General features: G+C 41.0%; 1 protein-coding gene across 1 annotated transcript; it reads right to left on the reverse strand.

Annotated features, from left to right (window-relative positions):
* Window positions 1-719: 719 nt before the first annotated feature.
* LOC139350358 (monocarboxylate transporter 2-like) lies at window positions 720-24,444 on the reverse strand. Its single transcript, XM_070991658.1, has 5 exons — window positions 24,330-24,444; window positions 14,812-15,057; window positions 8,107-8,250; window positions 6,531-7,334; window positions 720-6,245 (listed from the first exon to the last, which is right to left on the reverse strand). The coding sequence occupies exons 2-5, from the start codon at window positions 15,026-15,028 to the stop codon at window positions 5,965-5,967; spliced, it is 1,446 nt and encodes a 481-aa protein (XP_070847759.1). The 5' UTR covers window positions 15,029-15,057; window positions 24,330-24,444; the 3' UTR covers window positions 720-5,964.
* Between the last annotated feature and the right edge of the window lie 979 nt (window positions 24,445-25,423).

The raw sequence follows: 25,423 nt of genomic DNA on the forward strand, positions 1-25,423 counted from the left end.
AAAAGTCAATTCTACTTATTGTGGCTTTAAAATAATTGGAACCAATTAACCTAAAATTAAAGGTGCATGAATCAATATTTTTCTACAAATGGCAGCTCTAATGGCTATGAGTCATGTTAAAGGGTTAGCTCGCTGTGACAAACTCACAAATGATCATCACCACGTAACCGTAACTCTGCTCTGCAGCTCTCCTCAGCGCTGTGGAGCTTCTTTCAGATTCACTGTTTTGATTCAGTCTTCTCATCGGCATTATTTCCAGCCCCCACGTCGCATGACTATCTATAATAAGCCTCGGTAAGCATATCAGATGTACCTTATGATAATAAAATAATTTAAGTTATTTATCAAGTGCTTTTAAGGGTACTCAAAGACACTTTACGTAAGTGATTATACAGTGTAGCTGAAGAAGATAAGGAAGCCTGGCATGTCTTAAAGGTAACTGAGTTTAAGTGAATGGGAACTATTGATCTGCCCATGTTCTTCTTTAATTAAAAATCATTTATTGATCAAACATGTGATCAATATTGTAATTGCTTCTCCTTGACTGGGGAAAAAAGTGGGAACAGCTCATTTGTTTCTCTCTGGGCATTTTGCTCATTTAATTTTCCACTGAATTTTACTACTACTACTAATAATAATAGCAGCAGCTTTGGTGAAACACACAGTAAAGTCACATCGGCTTCAGTCAAAGCATAAAATTATACACGGAGTCACGTGGCTTATTCGGATAGATGCTTTATTTTGTGACTGTGAGAGGTGATAACATTCTATTAGAATTACAAAACATAAATCAGTTTTCTATACCCGTGTGATACTTTTCCTCACTCTGACTCCCCGGCTGCAGAGGTAGTGAAAAGACAAAATCTGAAAAGTGGTTCAATGCCATACAGTCGAGTTGTCCTGATGAGAAAGCGCACAGTGTGTCTGCTACTGGAAGGACATGAAGGACTGAGTTCACTGCTGAGACAAACTACAGAGCTGAGGTCCAAACACGTGAACACAACTGTCCCCAAATGTGTTCAGACACAGAAATATTTGCTTCCTTCACAACAAAGCCCTAAAACACAATATGCAGCAAAGACTGAAAAAGACAAATCATGTCGAAGCATTTAGATGTTTCTAGTGTTACAGCTTACTTGTTCATATGTTGATATGGTGTAAAATGCAGAAAGGAGTGCATTTTGGATGAGAAAAGACTGCAATGATTTGTAAACATAAAAAAAAGTAGGAGCAAGGACAGAAATTGAACCAAAAAGGTTTGAGCAACACAATATCATTTTCACTGTGTTCACAAAAGCCATTAATAACCATCAGTATAGCACAATAAGGCACATTTAGCATAACAGCCAGAGCACTTCAGCCTTCCAGTAGCAAACCACCTTGTGTGTAGTCAACAGCAACTCATGCTGATCTTCCTACCGCATCAATTTCAAATAAAACATAAAATAAAATAAATTGAAGTTTGGTCAAGAAGTTGCAAGATTTGGTTCTGATGACTGGAATTTTGTTAAGTTATAAAACACTTAATGGAGGCAGAAGCCCATTGGCTCAGTGGGCAGAGATGTACTTCTTTCAAAATCAGAGTTTTCTAAATGGAGTTTTGAATGTGAAAATTGAATTGGAAAAAAAAAAAAAAAAAAAAAATTGTTACAAATAAGGACATTTGGCTTAAAGAAAGTACATTCAGGTCCTGAGCGTCAAAACAAAACTGAAATTCAGAGCACGTAGTAAAGATTAATTTGGCTCGTGGCTAGGTACCAGACTTCAACCAAGTTTCACTCCGCAGTGACAAAAACTACATTTTCTTGACTGTCCTGGAACGATTCCTTCACCCAAGTTCTGCTTCATGGCTGAAACTGTATGCATGTTTGAAACTCCAATCTGCCATCATGTCAATCAGCTGAACACTGAGCTGCTATATGCGACTTATTGACAACTGCATGTTATTTGAAAGGAAACTAAGTGCCAAACTAAGTGCTTTCAGTCTCCTACACACTTAAAAGCCTTCATATTCTGCATGTTGATTCCACAAGTTAGAAAAAAAGCTATACAGTAGTTAATAAAACACTTTTCAGCCAGCTCATTTACTAAAGTGAACAATAGCTATGTGCGCTTACAGAAATAATACAAGTCAGGTGAAAGGATTTAATATTCATTGAACCTCTCTGCTAAATTTGGTCTTAAGCAAACATCAAAATGAATCTGTCTCTATGGATAACGTACACATAAAAAGAAAGTAACACAAAATACATGAGATGCTAACCATTATAATTGATAAGGCTATCGGTGCAGTTCAATCAATTATCTCTATTAGGGTTAAATAATTATAACTTATTTCCTTAGAATAAACATTATTAACCAAAATACATAGAAAAGTATTGCTTAAATTTGAATAGCTAATGTCATGGTTGTACAGTACAGTAAGGAGAACACCATAACATTTCAAGCCTGTGTTGTTCGCTTTATGTTGTGACAAGCATCCCTATGAGAGGAACCTCTAAACCAGCAGCTCCCTTCAAATGAAACAATATCGACGTGTGGGCTAAAGCTAGCCATTTCTGTCTCATATTTTTAAATTTGAATATTTTGGGGGGCCTCAATGGAAACAACTATGCAGGATTTCACAAAACAATTATATAAATTTCAAAAAATAGATACATCAGATTTTTGATTCTTTCTCATCATTTTCTCATCTCATGGCATGCTTTCCTGCACTACTGCTGTTATTTCTATTTCTATTTACTGTTTTTACTGTTTATACAGAACATGCAGCATAATTCTGAAACTCCACATGGAAGGGGGGGAAAAAGGAAATTCAGTGGCATCAAACTATTACAAGGTTGTGTTTTGTTCTATTTTGGATACTTTAACATACAAATACAACGAAAGTATAGACAAAACCTCCACCAAAAAATAAGAACAAGTATCGACATTACCATGAAATGGACACCCTGCTTGGCCATTTCAAAAAGTAATTCATGACAGTGAGTGTGAAGAGAAGCTTGGCTTTCTCCACCTTCTGGTCTAGGTGGTTTGACACCAGTAGGGGGCAGTGTTATTTGGTAGAAAGTGATTGTACAGCAGTCAAATTCTCTCATTGAGAGTCATCATGTACAGTGAGCATAGAGACATCTGATTTTAGTGAGTGAAAGTAGTCCCTCTTTCCATTAATTAGGTGCAAGCAGGATGAGTTAACATTCACAAGGTGTTGATATTTTTCCTCAATCAAAGCTATAAAGAAGGTACTGATATAGCAATATAAAAATACTGTCTAATATCGGGATGAAATGCTGGTGAACTAGGAGCATTATGGGAGACTGAATCTGAAACAGACAAACTCTTAGAGTTAACCCCAACGCTAGACTAGCTCATCTCAAAATGGTCCAAAAGCAAGCTCAAAGCAGTCAAGTGAACACAAGTGTGCAAATCTGTCAAAACAATCTCATCTGCAGTAAATGGCATAGCAGACACTCTCAACAATGCTCCGCTGACACCCTCAGAATTTATCCAAGCAAACACAACAACGGCTGATTCCTCAGTTCACAGTAACGCAGTGTTTGCCTGCAATGAGTCTGAGGTGAAGACGGTACACGGTTGAGAGCCGCCGCTGCACAGCTGGACATCCATTTTCATGATTCTGAATACACATTCAACTATTCAAAGCGCAGGAAAACAAAAGGGACAATGACATCGTTCTTTGTTCGTGACTGCTTTGAAAAATGACACTTGTTATGAAAATGTGTTTGGCTTTGCAAGGACATCCAAGACAGGACACCATTTGGTCTGCGTTTGAGACCGAAGCTTGAGGTGAAAACTGATCAACAGCACAGCAGGAAGACATTTCTAAAAACTAACACGTGGAATGAATAGAATATTGAACAACACTGACAAGTACAGCAACATTAAGACTGTTAAGTGATATGTTCGGCCAGTAAATTTGTTTGTGATACGCACGGTCGACTTGGTTAGCATTCAATAAATAGTATCAGCAGTGTTCCTTGAGATGTACATACTGGCATTGATGCTGTTAGTGAGTTAGTTCAAGAGACGGGACAGAACAACATGACTTAATCTTTTACACGTCAATACAGATATGTTAGGAGATGAATCGAGCAGATTAAAGTGATTTCTTGTAATTTTACAGTAAATTACAGCAAAACAGTGTGTCACATTTAACACAAAGGTTTATCAGCTTCATATAATACTATCAAGTATTCACTGTACTCCCCTGCTTTCATTACATCACATTTAAGGCAATGTATCATAGAATGGACTGTCACACACTGTCAACAAAACATAGATTTCTTTGTATGCCTCCATTAAAATATGAGAGATTATATTGCTCATGGGCTCTATGTGTAGAAAAACCACTATTATGCAGATGGTTTTTGGTCATTAATATCGTATTAAGGCCCACAGAGAACATTACATTCCACCATAATGAAATTCATTGATTTGCAGCAGATTTATACAGATGTTGATCATTTCTGTTGTTAGTGCAGCATACTGTATATGAGTGCAATATGGAACAATATATGACTTACGGGAAGCATTTTATGACTTGATCAAAAGTATTAAAGGGGGAGATTTGTGCAACTTTTATTACACAACATTTAAGTGCTACAGCATAATACACCAGTGTCACCAGCTGTGAACACATCTGCTCTGTATTTATGGAAGTAGGAATTTTAGGGCACTCAATTGCCATATTAAACACAGTGCAATTAGGTTTTTGCGTTCTTTCTTGACACATATCACCAGATGGAACAGCTATTTCCAGTGCACTGGGATTACCAATGTTGCCTTCACACCACAAGCAACATAATCAACAAGTTTTTGTGTCCCATAGAGCTGACCAACTGAGGAAAAATCAGCCAAACTTTTGGCTTTTAGGCTTAACAGCTGCCACATTTCAGCTTCTCTTTTTTCCCTTCTGACATAATTTCATGAAAATTTGCATGAAATAGGAGCAGTTGATTCCAGCCTTTCAAATGTACTCAGTTCTCCCCAACTTTGATGTCAAAGACAACTTGAGGAGGCATTTCAATCAGTCGATACCTGGAGAATTAATGTATTCATCCTTATGGCCAATGGTAACTTACTGGTTACTTTTCTATGCTAACACATCTCATCTAGATCCTTTCACAGCCCTCACTTGTGAATTGAGTTTTCCCTCATTTATCAAGATTTTTTTTCAGTTCAAATGCAGTTTGCTGGTGCTGTTGCAACAGTGAAAACACGCTGCCGCTGCATTTGCGTCACATCGGAAGACACAGTAGGAAGAATGGAATGACACTTGTTGCTACAGCTTGAAATACTTTAACTTGCTGAAACAAAGATAACTAACACCAACCACAAACAAACTGCAACAGATTTAAAGATGTTTTTAAGAGAAGCTGATTGTCTGAGTGTGAATCTAACTAATTTTCTAATTATCTGCAAACAGCAGTGGATTTGCGGCTATGTTTGCTCTCAGTTGCCGCAATTTTGGATACATATTAGGTAACCATAATAATTCCACATTTTGATTGGAACTGCCTCTAGGTGTCGTAAATAACTTTTCCCCCAGTTGCAGTCTTGTATTTACAGTGAATCCTATGTTAGGTGATACGGAGGTGAATGTGGCAAAAAAAAAGAAAAGAAAAAGAAAATGTTAGAAGTACACTGTTTTCCATTTCCCATCCCATTTTCTGACTTTTAGCCTGTTCACATGCATACAGTATCTCATATTTTTCTCTCTGGTTAGTATTTCTGTTGTAGACATAGCAGACATAACTCCTCACAACTTCCTACAACATAGCTGTTGCTTTGGCAGTCAGTTTTAGAGAAATGCAGAGGACCCATAATAGAGCCTGGTGGAACACCGAGAGGCACCTCTTGGCTTGGAGCTCAGTTTGATCGTAGTGGAGGGTGTTGTGAGGATGCCAATGAGATGAGGGTAAGCTGTTGGCAGAGAAGAAGGATCTAGATGTTGGTTTCCCGCTGCATAGGTTCCTCATCTTTTTTGCATTTGTCAACCAGCTCCTCTGATGCCTGTGCTTCCCCATCAGCTTCCTTCTGTTCCTGAACTTGGTCTGGATCTTCTGTCTCAGTCCTTTTGTACATCTCTGAACACTTGCGCTCACGCTCCAAAAGTCTGTAGTTAATGAAGTTTCCAATGAAGAGCCAAATACTTGCCAAAATCACGACAGCTCCACAGCAAAAATACATGTACTTGTAGTTTTTTGTGATGTCAACAAGTTTTCCTGCAAGACAGCAAAAGATTTAAATATCTAAGTATGTGCATGGTCACAAAATTACCAAGTAGAACTTGGTAAGTTGAAAAATGTCAACTAATATGAACTCTACCCATTTCAGTAAAGGCCTGGTCATAAATTTTGTTGCAAAATCAATACATTTCAATAGAATCACCGCAATCAACTGAATCTCTCACAGGGACTGAAGAAAATCCATGCAAATCTTTTACAGCTACCTGTAAGTCAGGCAGTTTGTAAGTGAATGAAATGTGATGTCAGACAGACAAATCTTACCTGCTAGAGGTGGACCAATGAGGACTGGGCAACACTCCACAATGGTGGTGAGTCCCACAGCACTGGAGAACCTCTGAGCCCCAACCAGGTCCATCAGTGTTTCAAAGAGCACTGAGCTGACCATGCCAAAGGCAAAGCCAAAGAATACTGCATACAACACCAGACCTGTGTAGCTGTCTGCCAGTGGACAGAGGATGTGGCACACCCCATTGTATAGCACAGCAAAGCTGAAGAAGTACTGGATCTTGGGCCGTACCCAGCGCGAGTTGGCCAATAGCCCCATTGATGGCCTGGCAAACATGTCGACAAAAGCAAGAATTGAGAGCAGGAAGGCAGCCGAGTACTCGTCCACCCCCATGTCTTTTGCGTAGGCCGCAAGGAAGACAATGGGTGCAAAGAAGCCCAAGAACATGATGACATTTCCTGACAGGTAAATGAGGAAGCCACGATGGTTGAAAAGTGTCAGGTCCAGGTACTTATTGATCGTCTGCCAGGCAGTGCGCTTTTCTTTTGTTGTGGTGGCAATGGCGGCTATTTCTTCGTCCTTCTTGATCTTGCCAGGTGGCGGTCCCAGAGGCCTCATGAGGGAGCCAGCAACACAGCAGTTCAGCAGCAGGCCACCCAGGATGAGGAAGCTGCCTCTCCAGCCGTACTTATTGAAGAGGTATTGATTGAGAGGAGCCAGGGTGCTGAGGAACACCGGACTGCCTGCCATTGCCAGCCCATTAGCAATGGGACGCTTCTTATAGAAGTATTTGCCAATCATAGTCAGCGCTGGCTGCAGGTTGAAGGCTAGGCCAAGTCCTATGAGGAAAGACAGAGATACATTAGACTTGTAACAATCATGCTACAACTGCTAGTGCAAAGGAATAGCGGTAAAGAAAAAAAATCTACTTTACTTCTTACTTAACTAACCAAGAAACCATTTAAAAAAATTACATTTTCTTAGAGAAATTGCGTACCTATGAGCTACTCTAAGAACAAACTACCAACATGATTTTTACAAAACTGGCTGGATAAGAATTGGAACTTGTAATGTTATGAGTTGTTACATCAATAAATCTGAGTAAAAGAGTATTCCTCATTCCTCATTTGAAATTAAACACTATAAAAATTAACTGAGTTCCTGTAGTGTGAAATCACAGATTGGTTTGTTCTGTCCATATGAATATAGATTATCAGTTGGCAGATCCATGTCATTTGAATGTGATCAGATGGATGATGGATTGATAGTTATATTACATTTACGGTAGAAATATGTGAAATATGCCGAAAAGATTTGTTGAAGCCCAATGAGGGAAAATGTCAGCTTTCATGAGGAATCAAAATTAATTGGGTTTAGGTAGTCTGCCATTTGTCAACCCCTACTATAAGTAAACTGCAGGCCAGCATATAAAATTATCTTAAAACACAGCATAATAAAATTAAAGCAAGAACCACAATAGGATGAATAAATAAAACAAATGTTCTTCCTGCAAACAACAACAACAACAGTTTTATTTTTAACCTGCTACTTACACGTAGAGGCTTATCAAATTAACTCAAAATGGACTTGAGTGGATTTAGATGGACTTACCACCGATAACTCCTATGCAGAGGTAAAGCTGCACTACGCTGTTGCAAAAGGAAGCCAAGATCATGCCAGTGGCACAGAGGCAGCCCCCCATCATGACGATGGGCCTGCAGCCATATGTGTTGACCAATATACTGCTGATGGGACCTGGAACAAAGATAAAACATTAAATCAGCCCACACATGTCGGATGTTTACAGTTGTCAGGATCACTGCAAGTGAATGCATAATGATTTAATCTGGTTAGTGCTGCACGCCAGCGGGAGCCCATCTTCTATTAATAGCAGCAACTGGGCTGTTTCAATTTTTAAACACGGCACTCCCATCACTTCTTGTCAAGTCAGTTCCAGAGAAGTAACTGTGTAGAATTAGAAAAGCCTTGCATTTAAGAGACATTTTCTATTCTATATAGTGCTTTTTAACATACAATGTTAAAGTTCAGGTGCATCTAGTAATATGTTATTCTCCAGCCTGTGTTTTCAGCTGCACAATGTGCAAAGCAGAATCAAAAGACATTTTATTCACAAGCCAGAAAAACCAAATGACAAAGCACTTTCTTATTTTTCTAATTTCCTGAGCATGGAGTGTTTATATTTAGGTATTTAAACAGTTGCAAAGCTCTGTGTAATCTAGGTTAACATAGCCTACATGTTACATGTGCCAGAGATGTTTCGGTCAATCTCTTTGTCACTAAGAGCTGTTAGGAAAAGTCCAAAATGAGGTTAATTAGGTTGAAAACAAATCCCCAGTGTAACCATTTGATCTAAATTACTTAATTCCACATTACAACAAAGGTCGACCATTATATTATTACCCAAACTGTCCATAGTAAATGTCCATTAGGTCCTACACAGCATTTTCTTGGTTCAACTTTGAGACTATTTTTACAGGACAATAGTTGTGTGCAAATTTCAATATGTCTTGGTACATACTGTGGCTGCTCAAAGCACTTTTTAGGAATCTGTGCATCTTATAATTGACACCTTCCCCGATCGCTTCGCTGAATTTTAACTACAGGATGTGTGGATTGAATAGGGACAGAGAAAAGTAATGAAAGATGTATTTTTTTGAAATAATGCTCTCATTACCAGCCAGAAGATGTAAAATATTTCTGCCATGTCCAGTGTAATTTTAAAAAGCCACAACGGGCACAGAGTCATCTGACTTAATTTGCTCCGCATGAATCTTTTTTCGACCTTGAGGAAAGTTCCCCTCATTTGCATCCACAGCAGTGATCAGTATTCTCAGGGGCTCGGCGGGACCCGAATCGGCCGAGATGAGGAAGCCCCTGAGCCTGCACATTACCTCCCTTGAAAAAGGCTTATCATCTCCTGGCCAGACGCAGCATGGACTTCATTACACAGTGGACAAAACCCCAAACTAAATATAACCACCTAGATCCCAAAAGGGAATGACACATATAGAAATGTGTCTAACAGTTTTTTCCATGGCCCTTTAGTGTGAGCTGCGGCGAAGAGGTTGGTACAGCTCATGAGATGAGGGTGCCAGCTATCCATCACACTTCAAATAGGATAAAGCTGACAGAAATGGAAACAAACAACTTTTAAAAGCTGTTCTGCTGTAAGAGGGCAAACATATGGTTTCTGGAAGTGACTGTGTGTCTGGTTGCTGCCCGATTACATAGATATTTACAGGGAGACAATGCAGGGTAAACCTGCGGAAACCCAGTTTATCTATGTGGGTTGGCACAAGGGTGGTGGCCACATGGTGGCCTGAAGGTTAGAGAAGAGGGCGAGTGAGAGGAAGGTTCCCATCGCAGACTGGTGAGATGACTATGGGTTGGAAATGTTGCCACCACTGAGGGCTGCTTGGGCAGGGTCCTTTCCAGTGGAGCTGATGAGTGGCCAGCAGATTAGACTGTGGCTGTACTGGGCAGTTTCCAAGTGTGAATGTGTGCAACTAAATGAATGCAGATAGGGCGTTCCTAAAACAGCTCTCAGCAAAACTTCTGAGAATAAATAAAGTGGTAAACACTCTCTGTCTTGCTAATGCTGCATTAAAGGATTCCCAGTGGTTATGAGTTGTAAGTATTCATTATGTCTCAGGATGGCAATGTTCCAATGCTATTAACAAGAGGAAACTGCACACAAGCACATCAAAATTTCCCTGTGTCCCAAACAAAAAACAAAGGAATAATGTTTCATATCTCTGTTACATAGTCAGTCAGTCATATCTCAATACATATTTTTTGTTTTTGGAAAAATTCTATTCAAACTCGCATTAATAGACTTTCTGGCTGCTTGGAGGCAATGAAAAACAAGCTGCAAACAACACCTGACACAGCTGATACGACGGACTTGTTGGCCAACAGCAGCTTATTTACACATCCACAGAGCAACATTAGCCTTCATTCAGAGTCATGTTGGAATCTAAGTCCAATAGTCACTCTCCTTTTAGTTAAATTTATGCTCTCCTGAGGGAAAAAGTCTGTCTAGCTGCTAAATGTTCACAAGCTAGTTGATACCTTTGTTAGTTTTGGTGGTGGGCAGGTAGAGCTTTCAGAGCTGTTTCACTGAATGCTGCCACATCCTGCAGCCCAAAACGACACTAATGAGAACGATGAGAGTGAATCAAAACATCACTATTTTGATACTAAGCTGGAAGAGCCTACATAAATACAACTTTAAATGTTTTTCCGAGAGTAATAACTCCATTACTCTGGACAATTCACAGAACTCACTGACAACATTTTTCATTTGAGTGACTTTCTACTTAAGAAATAGTCCCTGTGCAAACGGTTCATAGTATGCTCTGTAGATTATCCGATCTACTGTAACACGCACGCCAAAAGACTGCAGGGCCTGAGCGCTCCATGGGTTTCATGGAGAAACCTCAAGGTGCTCTTGAAGTGAGAAAAGTTCTCAAAGAAAAAATGATGAGGGTTTTTAGGCAGATTAAAGAGAAAAATTCAGTTAGGGGCCTTTATTTAGTGGAGAATTGCAGCTCAAAGCACAGACTGGTTTTTCATCAGGGTGGAAATAAAAACTAATGACACCTGGAACAACCTGAAAAAGCACGTTTGCTCTCCTGTTTATTTGGCATCCTCCCATCTACATGCTTTTATGACTGACAGTGAACGTAACACGGGTGTGCACTGCCTCCATGCTGCCTCCCCCAAGGTCAAGTCTCTGGATTAGTGACACTGATCCAACATGGACACACAGCCTACAGCTTAAACACATCATCACGGAGCGACGCTCGCTGTGTGGAGGGAACGAGAGACGTGTTGCTTCACAGCTATCTCAAGCAATGCTGCCTAGGATCACACCATAGAGCCGGAAAGTGGCCAAGCCTGTTTTTTATTTTCTCACACAACAGTGAAACTAAGTTAGTGATGTAATTTCTCTATAAACTTGTCAGAAATTTCCCATGTAGACTTTAAACCTTTCAACCACACCTGCTTCCACTTATAAGCTTATACCTCACTCAGAAAATAGGGCACTTGCTTTCCCCTCTTTCACAATAATAACAGTGAATTATAATTATAATAAAGCAATATACTTATTATGGATTTTCAATTTTAAACATGATTAGCAACTGACAATGCAAATCTTCAGAGAGGGGAAGATTGTTATCCTGCCAACGTTTCTTGTTTGTGGGAACATGCTCACGCTTGCAGGTAACACTGTACTGCAGACTGAAGCCAGAAAACTAGTTGAGTGATGTCTTTGCAGCAACACATTATAAGGTTATTACAGTACAAAGCTAATTCCCACGTTCCCAGTTCGCACTGACTTGCAGGGATGCAGCTTTCTGCATGGCTTTCTACACTGCTGTGAAACACAAATGCTAACACTGCATCATCACTGAGCAGCCGGGATGTCTCTTATCCAGAAACTGAACCGTCTCTACAGGAGTGTCATGATTATATTCATTATTGATTAATGGACCCACATTTTTTCATAATTTCATCATTTAATTTATAAAATACCAAGACAAACAACTGTGAGGTCGTTCTTAGGCACAGTATTTGCAGCATGTTTGCTGCTAATGTATCTGTTCTGTCATTCGCAGCACATTTTCGTTGTACTCATTTTGGATTTTTCTGTGTTTTCGAATTGGTATCGTTTGTGAAGCAGCAGCATGTTTCTCCACATGGAAATGTTTAGGTCCCTTGGGTGACTTTAATTTCATATTAAACTTCGTGTTTGTTGTGTGACAACCTTGCATCTCTGTTTTGGATGATTCTCATGATATTATTAAAATTGAAGGATTAAATAGTCCTTCACTGATCCAAGCTCTTCGGCTTATGAAACTCCATCAAGCTAAAAACAAGCCTGTTTGTTATTTTTAGTTTGTTAAAGGTTGGCCGTTGGCACTGGACAGAACTGATAAATAAAAGCTAATTTCTCAATTTCTCATGCTCAATTTGGAGTGATTGGATTAATATTTCTGGGTGTCTGTTGCTCATTATCAGGCAGCCTCTCAGTAATGACCGAGCTGTGTGAACAGCGACACACACACATACATGCGTGTACACGTTCACACACAGGGGTGGGGAATTTATAAAGGTGTTAAACATTCAAACAATGATTGCTTCTTCAGCGTGAGAGACAGAACAAGAGAGCAGATGTTTAATGAATAGCTGATGAGGGTAATCAATATGAATGAATGAGTAACAAGAGCCGATCGCTTAGTAACTGCACATATTGACGACATCACCGCATGATGATGACACACACATGTCACTGTTAAGCTAATGCAGCAAATTGTAAGAACTGTGACGGCCGCCGACACACACACTTCATGGTAGGTGTTGCTCACTCAGTGAGGTCAGGCGTTAGACAAAATGCTCTTCTCCAAAAACAGAATATTTTGTTCCAATTGAAAAAAAATCTAAATAATATTCAGGCAACTGTTTCCTGTTTTTTTGCACAGCGGCACCGTAAAATAAACAGACAATACAAAATCAAATTAAATATTACAATAACAAACGCTTTGACTTAATTGCTTCATTACAAGCGCTGTATGTCATTATGTTTATAACAAAGCATTTTGAAAAATAAATCCTAATGAGACATCAACAGCTTCATTTAGTGAGAATTTTATTGCTCCTCAGAGCTAAAGCCTGTCTGATGCTGGTATAGGAATCCTGTCAATGTGCCTTTTTAGACACAAACACATCAACAAACGTCTTGCTGAAGTAGTGTGAACTCAAACAGAGAGGATGAGAGTCAGTGTGAGGTGCATATACACCAGGTTTGGACAAAGACAAGAAAACCGATGAATGCGAGAGCGTATGAACGTATCTGTTCATAGAGGTGCGGCTTTCATGAGGCCAGATGTCTGTAAATGACCTAAAGCATGCTGTATCTCTGCCTTTTATTTGCTGATATATCAGTTGACGCATATGCTGATATCCAAATATCTTCAACAAGCCAATATTAGCTGGAGAGATTTGTGGGTTTGATAATGAGCTCCTTTGTACAGAGTGTAAATGTAGGAACGTGTTTGTTCATTGGCGCTTGCAGCTGTAATCTTATTTTTGACAGACACTGCGCCCACACCCCAAAACCAAATTAAAGTTCTTTAAGCCACGACTATAATATTTTACTTTGCCTTTGTGCAACATCTTTGTAGTAAGTTATACGAAGATGAAGCATTCACTAAATTCTCTTGGTGGAAGCAGCATCATACAACACAGGAAATGAGCTTTCCAGGCCTGCTGTTGACCAGTACAGATGGTGACAACAGCAGTGGCTCGAGTGACAGGAGGATTACAGCGAGGACAGATGGCAGCCGTGGCACTGCCAAGCAGAAGGCTGCAAGGCTGAAGCCAAAGTGGGAAATACAGCAGGTGATCAGAGCAATACGGTGCAGAAAATGACCTGCTGAAAACACATTCCGACCCTTCAAAGGTTCTTTTTTCAAGGAGCAGCGCAAGACCAGCTGTAGCATTGTGTAGGTAGCCTATTTCATATGATAAAATATTAGTGATTTGAGCTGCTCGATGTGATTTATGTAGCTGTGCAGCAAGACCAAATCATTTAAAATGCCTTTTGAATTTACACATGCCGTTAAAATAAATGTTTCCACAGGCTCCTGGTTAATTATTTCCTAAAATCAACATGTAGATTATAAACCTGTGACTGGTACTCTAATGAATTCTCATTTGTCGCTTCGGCTTGGCAGAACACGCTAGTCTTCTGGTTGTCCTGAGGCTCAGCATGTGACGCTGAGCCTGCATCCTGTGATGCTGTGGTTTCAAATCCAGGTCATGATCTGTTGACACAACCGACTTCACTCTCTATCCTATTATTTCTTTCTGCATCTTGAGGCAGGAAAAAAAATCAAACCACAGAGTGTATCCAGTGAGAGCTCCACAGGAACAAACAATTCAATAAATCACTAAGATGAACGCAATGTGGCTCCATATTTTCTCTCACACTCTATAGAGCTGCGGAGAGCACATCGAAGCTTCATTCATAACATTAACATTGCAATTCTGTGCAGCTTTTTTCCCTCTTACTGTACAGCAGATAGAGATTAGGCTGTATATTGCTAGTATTACACTATTTGTAGAATTAGATTCCATTGGTGGCTGCGTAGGATTGTTTTCCACTCATGCGATACAAACTTACTATCACTATTGCATTATACATGGATTTCCTTCCACGAGAGGTACGGAGAACTCAAACTTGAGATTGACCTTAAACTCAGATAGAGGTCAAATCCACCAGTGGCTCACCTGCAGCATACATGACCGCAAGCATGATGGAGGAGATCCATGCAATCTGACTGTAGGAGGCGCCGAAGATGACCTGGATGTCTTTGAAGTAGACTGTGATGGCCTTGGGGAAAGCGTACGAGAAGCCGATGGAGATGAAAGATCCTAACACCACAGCCCACCCCCAACCGCCGTCCGGTGGGGGCACGGCGGGGGGACTTGTGGCTGGGGGTGGCATCGCTGGCCCACCTCAACGCTGGCTATTCACTGCAAAGACAGGAAAGAGGGGAGAGAGGGAATTAAAATTCAGTAGAGAAAACTTACCACGAGCGTTCTGTGGCTATTTTTCCTCCCTGTTTTTCTGCTTCATTTTGTCCTCTGATTGATTATTGATTAGTCAGATCTCCACAGGCTCGTTCCTCTTCCCTCTGAAGTCCTTGAGGACTTTAAAGTGAGAAATAAATTAACCTGAACCTGAGCAGTTGTTTATCGGAAAATGTCACAGATCATTACTGACAATATATACATAAATCAGACCAGAAGCTCTGGCTCTTATTGACAGTATACAGACGGCTGTGGGATTAGAAAGGAGGTCAAAAGTTTTGTCCTCTCTGTCATCTGCACGAACAATTGCAAGCAATAATGTGACACGCGATGGTGGACATACCACAGGTTTATATCCTGGAGGAGACGTGTGCAAACACACACAGTATCAATCAAACATTCAGAGGGCACGCACTCACTCTACCTGAGTTACCAGATCTGTCCCACCCAGTACTGACCTTGAGCCCAGCCCTCAGGCATTAAAGAAACAGAGCGAAGGCTGTCAACTGAGAAAAGCATAGTAGTAAAACCAGGTGCTGCTGGTGTGCGAAGCAAACACGCCCTCATACCACACAACACAAGAGCGGCAATTGTCCGCAGCCACACTTCACTCTGTTGATGTTTTACAAGCCGACTGACACGGAGAAACACGCAAATGTTCACAGACGCATCATAACGCGCACTGCATGTGGTAACTCTGTCTGACCTCATTAGCTTCACCTTTCTAATCAGCCAGGAATAATCTACTGCGGGGCATAAAAAGATGACAGCAGCCACATTGGTTTCACAGAAATCAGGAAGGATCAACTCCTTTCCTCGTGTTTGCATTGCAGCTATTATTTCTGATTAACCAGGCGAGACGTGGTTCACCCAGTGGCTGTGAAATAATTCCCACCAGTGATTGCAACAGCTAGTTGAGACAAGTTAAAGGGAAACGCCATGTGGTTTACTACCCAGGCTGTAAAAACAGTAAATACAGTATAGTATATAGTATACCTGCCATTCATGTGCTCCAATAATGCTCTGGACAGCTCTTACAACCTCGTTTACAACACTGTCTCACCAATAAAACGAATTAAAAAAAAACGACCTCTCCCACTGCAACTGCATTCACTAGCATCTCTGTGCCAGCCATAACTCAGCTCCTTTTCTAGGCCACACCCTTACAGGGAAATAGACACGTCAGTTTTCAGAGTGCCTGTGGATGACACACGAACATCAGCTACCAACATCAATAAATGATGTCACGCTCTTCCCCGGTTGCCGCTCTCGCCAGATCAGGTTGCGGTGCTGTAGACGCTCACGCATGCTGAGTTGTACGCTAGGTGTCAACAGCAATCCATTAGTGAGATGACTCACTGTTTTGCTGCTAAGAATACTTGCCAAGTTTTTCAAAACATAAATTACTTTGTCACTGGAGAGTTTGTGCTAAGTGCTAAGTGCTAATTCTATTATACTTATGGTAGCAACCTCTGGGCTAGAAACAATCTAAAAAATGCAAATTCTGAAATATCATACCAGATTGGCTGAGTTAAATCAATAAAGACAATGATGATGATTCTGACTGATTATTTGGGTCTTTCATTTTAATAGTAGTTGCCTGTAGATTATAGGTGGAGCATTGGAGTGTTAGTATTGGCAGTTATACGTAGTTTCAAGCAGTGGATGACTGAATACTAACAAAACATCTCTAACTTGACTGCTAAAACCGGCCTGCTGAATGGAAATATACAGTAATCCTCTGTGTATATCCCTTGTATTGTCCCCATTAATCAAAGTTAGAGATTCTGCCTTTTTTTCCAGAGTTCCATACAGTGGATCTAATCCACACTAATCAGATTACAGGCTGTGCGCAGCAGCACTCAGTGCAGATACTGGTTTTGATTGATTGAACGTGATGACAATGCACGAACGAGCCTCAGAATCCATAAGCAGCTTAAGTTGATGGGTTCGAATACGAAGCTCCAAACTGACTGACCATAAAGGAGCAGCTAATGAGAGGGAAAAAAAGCAAAGTTTCAAACAAACTTGATGAATTTGGTTTACAATCAGCCATTTTAGTACATAAGAAGTCAAACAACGCAAAGTCACTGCTGAGTCACTACAATGTCAACACTTCCTCTTTGCTTTAGAAGCCCAGATCCTCATTATGTGCCATCTCTGCTGTGTCCTTCACTTGACTCCACTGACTAAAGAGCAGCTGACAGAGGAGTGACTGACAGGCTGCGTCGACAGCTGACATGTTCTCAACAGCTATTAAAGCACAGGTGAGGACCAAGTCAATTGACCTTGAAGGTCCATCTGTGTTTTGGTTTGTTGGTTTGTCTTCTTTGTCTCCACATGATGGTTAAAGGTCAGCAGCTACATGCCAGCATACCTTTATTTCCATCCCTCATTGACCAGCAGGTAGCTGGTGTGTCACTTCCTACAATAATTAAAAGGGGCCAGCTTTCCATTTTCATCAGAAAATGTAATTAAGGATATTAAGCCTTGATTCTATTTTTCCATCTTACACAGTGTCTACACAGCATTAGCAGAGCAGCAGCCACAGCTTCAACGCTCCATCTGTGTCTACACAGGATGCCTTCAGGCGCAGCGCTGACTGTAGGTCACCTGTGTTTTAGCAGAGTCCAATACACAATCACTGTAGCTATATGTGGGAGAAAATAGAGTTGAAGCATGAAACAACACTTCATGAAACAGGAGCCAGTGCATGACCTGTGTATGCAGCACTATTGATTAAAACAGATGTGTATCTGTTTTGTCGGAAGGCGTCTGAGATGGATGGCTGAAATTTCTCACACAGGGAGTCCATTAGTTCAAATATATACTGAACAATCCTAAAAGTCTGCAGCTGTGCAATCAGATCTGAGAGACTGTACTTCAGCTTGACTGTGCTTTGAGCTAAATGCTAGCATAAGCATGCTAACATGCTCACAATGACAATGCTAACAGTCTCTTTTAACAAGAATACAAAGTCAGGTCTGACCAACAACAATTCACTGAACGAAGAACTGCAGAAAATTATCCCATTTTAGAAGCTGGGGGGAATCAGTTCAAAACAAGTGAACCATGGAGAAACACACACACCAACACTTGTCCTTGTGTGTTCCTGGGTGGAGCACACAGTGTGCTTTGCTCCAGTGTCCCCTGCATGCACTTGAGATGGGTTGTTGCCCTCACCTTGGTGAGCCTATTCAAACAAAACAGGTGAATAAATGAGCAGCAAGGAGAATTTGGGAGTCCAGAAACCAAAAGACTGTTTCTATAATCAAAACATCCAACTGGCAGATTGAGTTACATAGCACCTGAGTGCAAGAGCGCAACTCTGTGTGTGTGTGTTTCTGTATGTCCTCAAGGACTTTACTTTGTACCCTGGCAGAAAGCCTTAAAGACTGCCTTCTTTGTACCATGGACAGACACAGGGTCTCAGGTTTAATTCAGAAAGCCAAGCTGAGACCCCAGTGTTGTATTTCAGGTGAGGTTCAGGGAAGAAGGCGTAGGTGGGTGTGGCTATCAAGGTGAGAGGCTCGAGGCAACCACAACTCCTGCGTGTAGAGACTGGTAGGTTTCTGAAACTTGCCTCTAAATAAGCTTCAATGCTAGTTCTCTGCTCCCTGAATTTGGTACATCCCAGGTACTTTAGTTGGCTCCTTCTGTTTGTACGACACTTCCTGTGTGTGTTACAAGCACATGGCGCTACGCAACATGGCCAGTGCGTGTTGTACTTAAGGCTGCCTGTGGCAGGCTGTGATGCCTTCCAAACTAACATTAGTTGATTTTTATGGCAACTTTGGGGCTGAACAACAAACTGTAAACAGAACTCTGACATTTTAGCATCTTATTATGTTGACATGGTGAACATGTTGGCAAACGCTTTCCTATTTCCATATCCAGCAGACACGGAGCAGCATTGGCATTCATTTGGAGTCATGTATCTGTCCGATATTCAGTCTCTTCTCAGCTCTTCTGGTTTCCACCAACTCAAAAAACCTATTCAGTTGCTAAATGCAACACTATGCTCACCAGCAAGTCACTAATTTTGCCTGTCGTTTGGTTAGACAGTGTGTTTAACTAAAATAATGCTAGTTGTGAGATGCAAAATCATCAAGCTGAAAGATGCTAAAATGCTCCATAGAGCTGAGAGGAACTGTGGATTCACCACTACAAGCAAACCTGCTCACACTATTGTCATACATTTGTTGCAGCCATTTTCACGGCTGCCAGCTGGCACGATCTACTGGACCAGTTCCAAAACTTTTTGTATCTCTTTCGTCATTTAATCCACAAAATGTATAAAGTTAGGGTCCAGGTTTAAATACAGTAAAATTACACTTTAACTAGCCTTAATATTTCTTTCACTGAAGCAATCGTTCTCAAACACATAGATTTGTAAAAATTAATTATTATTTTTATATGATGGTTAATTATAAATTCCAGGGGTGGGAAGATAACTTTGAGAGAAACTGGGAATTTTAGACGGAATTCAATAAAGTTAAAACTTTTTGGAAACCAGCCTTAAGTGGTCATTAAAACAGGGAGAAAAGAACTGCAAAGGTACCATTTAAAGGAAGAATAATTACTTCATTCTGCTTTCACTGATAGTCAAAGGTCAGGCAGTGATCACTCAATAATGGTTTCTGAATGTGGGCTTTTCTGAAGCCCTGTCGGACTTGAACTACAGTGAAGGACATCATAAGGTTAGCTGATTGAGGTGCCGGTGGTAACAAGACTACATCAGAGTTAGGGGGCAAGAAGACATTCCTACATGCCCTTTAAAAGGTAAACAACGGATATCTTTGAAAATACAGGATCTGTTTCTAAAGCATACTATTCAGTAGTTCCTGTTAAATGTCATTCAGATAATTAGGTGCTGTCACTCCTGTCAAACTCAAGGAAACTTCACCTCCACAGTCAGTGGTTGCCAGCGTGATCCTCACCACACCTGCCCCCACCAAAGTATCATGGGACTTACAGTTGTGTCAACGCAAGATTAGCTCAAAGGTAACCTTCGAGTAAGACTACTCTGTTTTAGAAATAGTTCATCATTAACCCAGTCAGCAACTCTCTAAATGTTGACTGAACCACACATTTCATTCCTCCTATCACCTTGACATCTAATCTCAAAACATGATTCCAGTAAATGCACTTGCCCTTGGTCTTGTGCGCCTACAAATGGGAGAAATACCACAGAAGCAATGGCGTCCTCTGAAAGGGGCTTTCTCACCAAAAAGGCCAACAGGCCAGGGGGTCTTCCCATAAAATATACAGTACTTAAACTAGAACCCAACTGTCAGCCTCTGCACTTTGAAGCCCTAAAGCAAATTCAGGAGGATGAACCTTGATTAAAAACTGTCAAAGGAAAAGCACATGTGTGAAGTACTGTTGGCAGTCTGACAACAAGACATGCCATTTGTAAAAAGGACCATTGCAGCATGACAGGATCAGTCAGTCATCACCTGCACACACTTCTGTGGACACAACATCATCCTGGGAAATCCTTCCATTTCACCTTTCCATGTGGGCTGCCAACACCCACATTCAGCATCCAATCCAACGCTGCCGCTCCGCTCCACACCTTTAACATGCCATGGAGGTCAGAGACATTAATGTCTGTCACCTCTTTGTTTCAACGGTTTGAGCCTTCAGCTTTCGTTCAGACAAAAAGCACGGACAACTGCTTATTTGGGGAATTATATATCATACAAATAGCATTTGTCAGAGCATCTTCAGACTGTGGGGATTATATTGAAGTGCTAAATGGCACAACAAGTAACAGCCATCCAGCTGCAGCCAGGTTACAAAGTCAGTGTATGCAGTCCAAAATGAGTGATATCGATGCTTTGATTTTTAGAATTAGGTTAGGAATAGATTTTACCTCCTGCCAGAAAACATAGACAGCGGTTCATTCCAAGGAAGACGACTTCTTAAATTCACCCACAGGGTTTGATTGACATGTGATCCCTGGATGGTAAAGTGCTTAATTAAAACCCTGTCAAGTACTAATTAGCAACTTCCCCCTGTTTCTAAAGTGGTTTGATTTGTAATTCTTCACAATAATCATGATTTCTCATTACACCTCGACAGGATAGCATTTCTTTAATCTGATTCTTTTGGGTGATAGATCAAAATCAACTTGTGCAGTGTAATGATGACACTATTTCTACATGACCTTAAACCTAATTTAAAACAGGAGATACAGGAGAAATTTCAGCTTTAACTACTCATCCTTGGAAATCTCTGATATGTTGACAGATTTACGGCACCCTCATAATAATAATTATCCTGTTCAAACATCTCTATTTTAAGACATTAATATAATGATAAAAAAAATAAACTTAATCCGTTGAGCAGCTTCTATCAGTTTCTGTGTTTACTTATTTTATTTGATTTATTATCCTTGCTCAAATTGAGGTAAGACCTGGAGGGAAATCTGTTGAATACACCTTTACACAGGAAGACGGTGTTCTTCCAGAACAAACAAATTACACAGTTTGTAGTAAAACCTGTGTGGGAGTACTAAAGGTTGCGAATCATCTCAACCCTGGACAACGGAGTACAATGCCTTGGTCTGTATCAGACAGTATTGTTTGCACACAGCAGGTTTGTGTCCACAATAAACGTCCCCGGAGAACATGGAAAGAGCTCCTGATCTAAACCTACAAAACACCCACAGAAATGTGTTCATGTCCTCAGTTGTGAGGGTCATACAAACACGTCTGGGCACAACCTCAGTTAATTATGATGTCAACCATTAGCCATAATGAAACAATGACAGTCCAGAAAAGGTCGACAGCAATGTCCCTGCCCGCAGCTGAGATGCCACTGCTTTTGAGGGAAACAAACAGTGTGGACAATGACAACTAAAGAATGTTTAGGTTACCTACAGACTGAAGCTTCATGTGAAAAAACATAGAGACTGAAACGAAACAGGGAAAAAGGCAAAGCGTCTCACCTTTCAGCCAAAGGGCAGGAACCAGAAAAACTGTAGGTCAATACCTTTGCTAGAAAGCAACACAAAACCAAAAATCAGGGTACCAAACGCTGCTTTGTCTGTAGTTCTAGAGCAAAGTCTTCAAATACCAACAGAATCATGTAAAAGAATATATCCTCCACACTGTCCTCAGCAACAACAAACCTGTGTCCTAGGAGACACTCTCTCTCATTCTAACAAGAAGACTCCCACCAGATCACTGAAGGAAGTTAGATAATGGGGTAACTTGCGCTTTTGGACCTCTTAAGAGCAGATGTTCACTTTAATAGAAGGCTCATACAAACTCTGTGTTGATCCTACAAACTATTATATTTTAAAGGAATAGTTGAAGCTTATGGAAACTATGCTTATTCTCTTTTTTGCTGAGAGTCAGATGAAAGGACTGATATACTTCCCATGTGTGTACGGTAAATATAAGCCTCCACCAGCAGCAGGTAGGCTTAGCTCCAGGAAGTGATTGCACCTGAATAAGAAATACTGTAGTCCGGCACACCCCCCATTCACAAAGCCACAAAGTGATGTTTATATAGTGCAGTATGTGTCCAAATTAAACAAATGAGATATAATGTGTTCATTATGCCTTTTTCACGCTGGACAAAAAACCCCACTAACACCCGCTATCTGGCTTTTATCTTCAGTGGGAAAAGTTACAATTGGCATTCATTCCCAGGTCAAATGTCCGCGGTATTTATCAGCTCCAGCTCTGATCAGCAGTGATGGAAACACCTTTTACCCCTTTTCTGATAATGACATGTATGACATACCAGCAGGTAGCACGCAACTGAAAAACCTGCATATGTGCTCTAATTTTGCCATAAAAGTGGCATTTGTGAGCTGTTACCTTTGGACAGAGCTGAGCTAGCCCTCCCCCCCCCTTCCAGTCTTTGGGCTAAGCTAAGCTAACCTGTTGCTAGCTATACATATTCATACTTATATATAATAAGAGTATTTCCAAAAATGTCAAACTATTTCTTCAATTGCAATGTGATCAAAGTAGAAAACATTAAAATAAATAATAAATCTTCAAATAAATCTTCTTGCGAACCTTTATTGTTTATGAAGTTCCTTTACAACTACTACAACTGAGATTAAATGAACTCATGTTTAGAATGATGAAATAAAAATAAGTGTTCAGACTTCTTTTAAAGTGGGACTGTGTACAGAAAGTTTTAAGAAAACATTCTTCCTCTTTCAAATGAAAAGCTAAATTCCTAAGAAGTCAAACAAACCCTGACTCGTTCAATCCACTCGAGGGTTTTTGCTGACACAGCCCTCTGTGGTCTGGTATGACCATTAGATCATGGAGGCTGATGTTAGGCAGGTCGCACTGTTTAACTGACACTACAGAGTCAGCTCTCTGACGTTATGCCTCTTCTCTACACTATTTGAGCTGTAGCCTCTCACACTCCTCCTGCAGGCCTCTATGTTGCATGATTGTGACGCTCCTGCACAACAAACTGCTGAGGAAAACAGAAACTGAGGGTTCATTTCACTGTCAAGTCCAGCATCTGACTACGAGCAAAGGCCTGCTTGGTGTTGAACTGTTCGGTGTAAATAAAAAGAGCCCGGTGATGCACTTCCCAGAGGAAACCAGCACAATATGACAGTGAAGTTATTTTTACAGCTCACCAGCTGACCAGGACAAAAATGTCCTCTTCTTGTGCCAAACCTACTGAGGGAAAAACTCATCACATCCCTGGATAAGAATAGCCTCTCTGTGATCTGTCATTCTGAGAAAACCTGTTAAGGTTGGCTCTGGAAAACTGGAGCTCGCAGGGTGATGCGACAGCAGGGCGATTCCTCAGCACTGCAGCCTAATCGTATGATGCTGCTGATGTAAGGATAGGGACCGGATAAAGCCAGTCTAAATGCCCAGGGCCTGCATGGACTAAAGCAGGCGCTCTGAGTCAAAGTAGCTCAAAGAAAAAAAAAAAAAAAAAAAAGATTTTATCCACATCATTTCCCTGCATGCACTGACCACGTTGCTGCGCTTTCCACATTTCTCCAAAGGCTCCCGAACGCATCACAAAATGCACTCAAACATCCACTCACGCGTCCTAAACCTTTTGCTCTTCATGTTTCTCATTCATCGCGGCACATGCTCATCTCTGCATACCGTCCCGAATCACGCCGAGAGCTCGCTTTATCCTCCCCCCCCGATCACCGGCAGCTCGTCTTTCAGCGTCCGTCTGCGATAAACAGACATGAAATGTTACTTTACCTTTCGGGGATGGAGGTGCGTGTGTGTCCGTGCAGGCTGCCGGCTCGGTGACCTTGGAGCGGAAAGATGCGTGTGTCTGTGTTGTGATCGGCTCCGTGTTTAAATTTCCTGAGTGAGCCGCTGCCTGACGTGGAGCTGCCGCGGCCTGCAGAGGGCGGCGCTGCCTGCCTCCGTTTCTATTTGGAGCAGAGGATTGACTCAGCCATTCATCAGCCTTCACATCCACCGCTCCTCAGCCCTCCGCACGGCGCTGGAGTCCGTCTCTGCGCTCCGATGGGCCGTGCAGGCAGGGGAAAACGCCGGGAGTTACCTGAGAAGAGCTGATGGAGCAGGGGGAACTCATAAGGGCTGCACCTGAGTGCTTGTTCCCTCTCTCAGTTAATAGTCTGGTTCATGACAGGTCAAAACTGGTGCCAAATGGCTCAATTTCCCAGAAGTCAAAGATACTTCAGGTATATGAGAGAGAGACAAAACAGCAAATGAGCAGCTTAAACAACGATATGTTTGTCATTGACATAGTTACTTAGCTTTGTATGATTATTATTTGAATTATTTTTTGTCACCTTGAAGTATACTTAAGAGGAGTACTGGTAGTAATCCGTGAGTATACTTGAAGTGTAAATAGTTGCTAAATTGACACAACTTTTTATACTTAAAGTGTACTGACGCGGGTGAAAATCAGGATTCATGAGCATTCAAAACACACTTGCAGTTCAGTTCAGTTGCAGTTCTATCACCAATGTGTTGGAAATATACTTAAATATACTTTCAATGAAGTGAAATCGAAGTACACTTTTAATGAGCGTACAAAAAGCGTATGAGAAAGGACTTGAAAATAAGTATACTCCTCATAAGTACACAATACTACAATTAAAAGTATTTGTAATTTAGTGCACTTTTTAAAAGTACACGTCAAACATACTTATAATAACAATAGCACCGAGAAGAAGCTCCTTCGGTAGAGATTTAAGCAATGAAAGGAGTTGAAGCATCATTTGAAGATTAGCACCTAAAAGCAGCGGTAAAAGCAGTCGAAGTGTGAGCCGAACAGGAGATGAAAGCAGCTGCATGTTGATTTTCTGCAGGCTGACCTT

The sequence above is a fragment of the Chaetodon trifascialis genome, chromosome 22 (genome assembly GCF_039877785.1).
Source record: "Chaetodon trifascialis isolate fChaTrf1 chromosome 22, fChaTrf1.hap1, whole genome shotgun sequence".
In the NCBI taxonomy this organism is placed as follows: Eukaryota; Metazoa; Chordata; class Actinopteri; order Chaetodontiformes; family Chaetodontidae; genus Chaetodon; species Chaetodon trifascialis.

Bases quoted from the DNA above. Each gene is read 5' to 3' on its own strand.
- LOC139350358 (XM_070991658.1), bottom strand. From the start codon at position 15,028: ATGCCACCCCCAGCCACAAGTCCCCCCGCCGTGCCCCCACCGGACGGC. The intron at 8,251-14,811 runs GTGAGCCACTGG...TCTTTGTTCCAG, and splicing joins TGCGGTCATGTATGCTGCAG to GTCCCATCAGCAGTATATTG. The intron at 7,335-8,106 runs GTAAGTCCATCT...CTTTCCTCATAG, and splicing joins CTGCATAGGAGTTATCGGTG to GACTTGGCCTAGCCTTCAAC.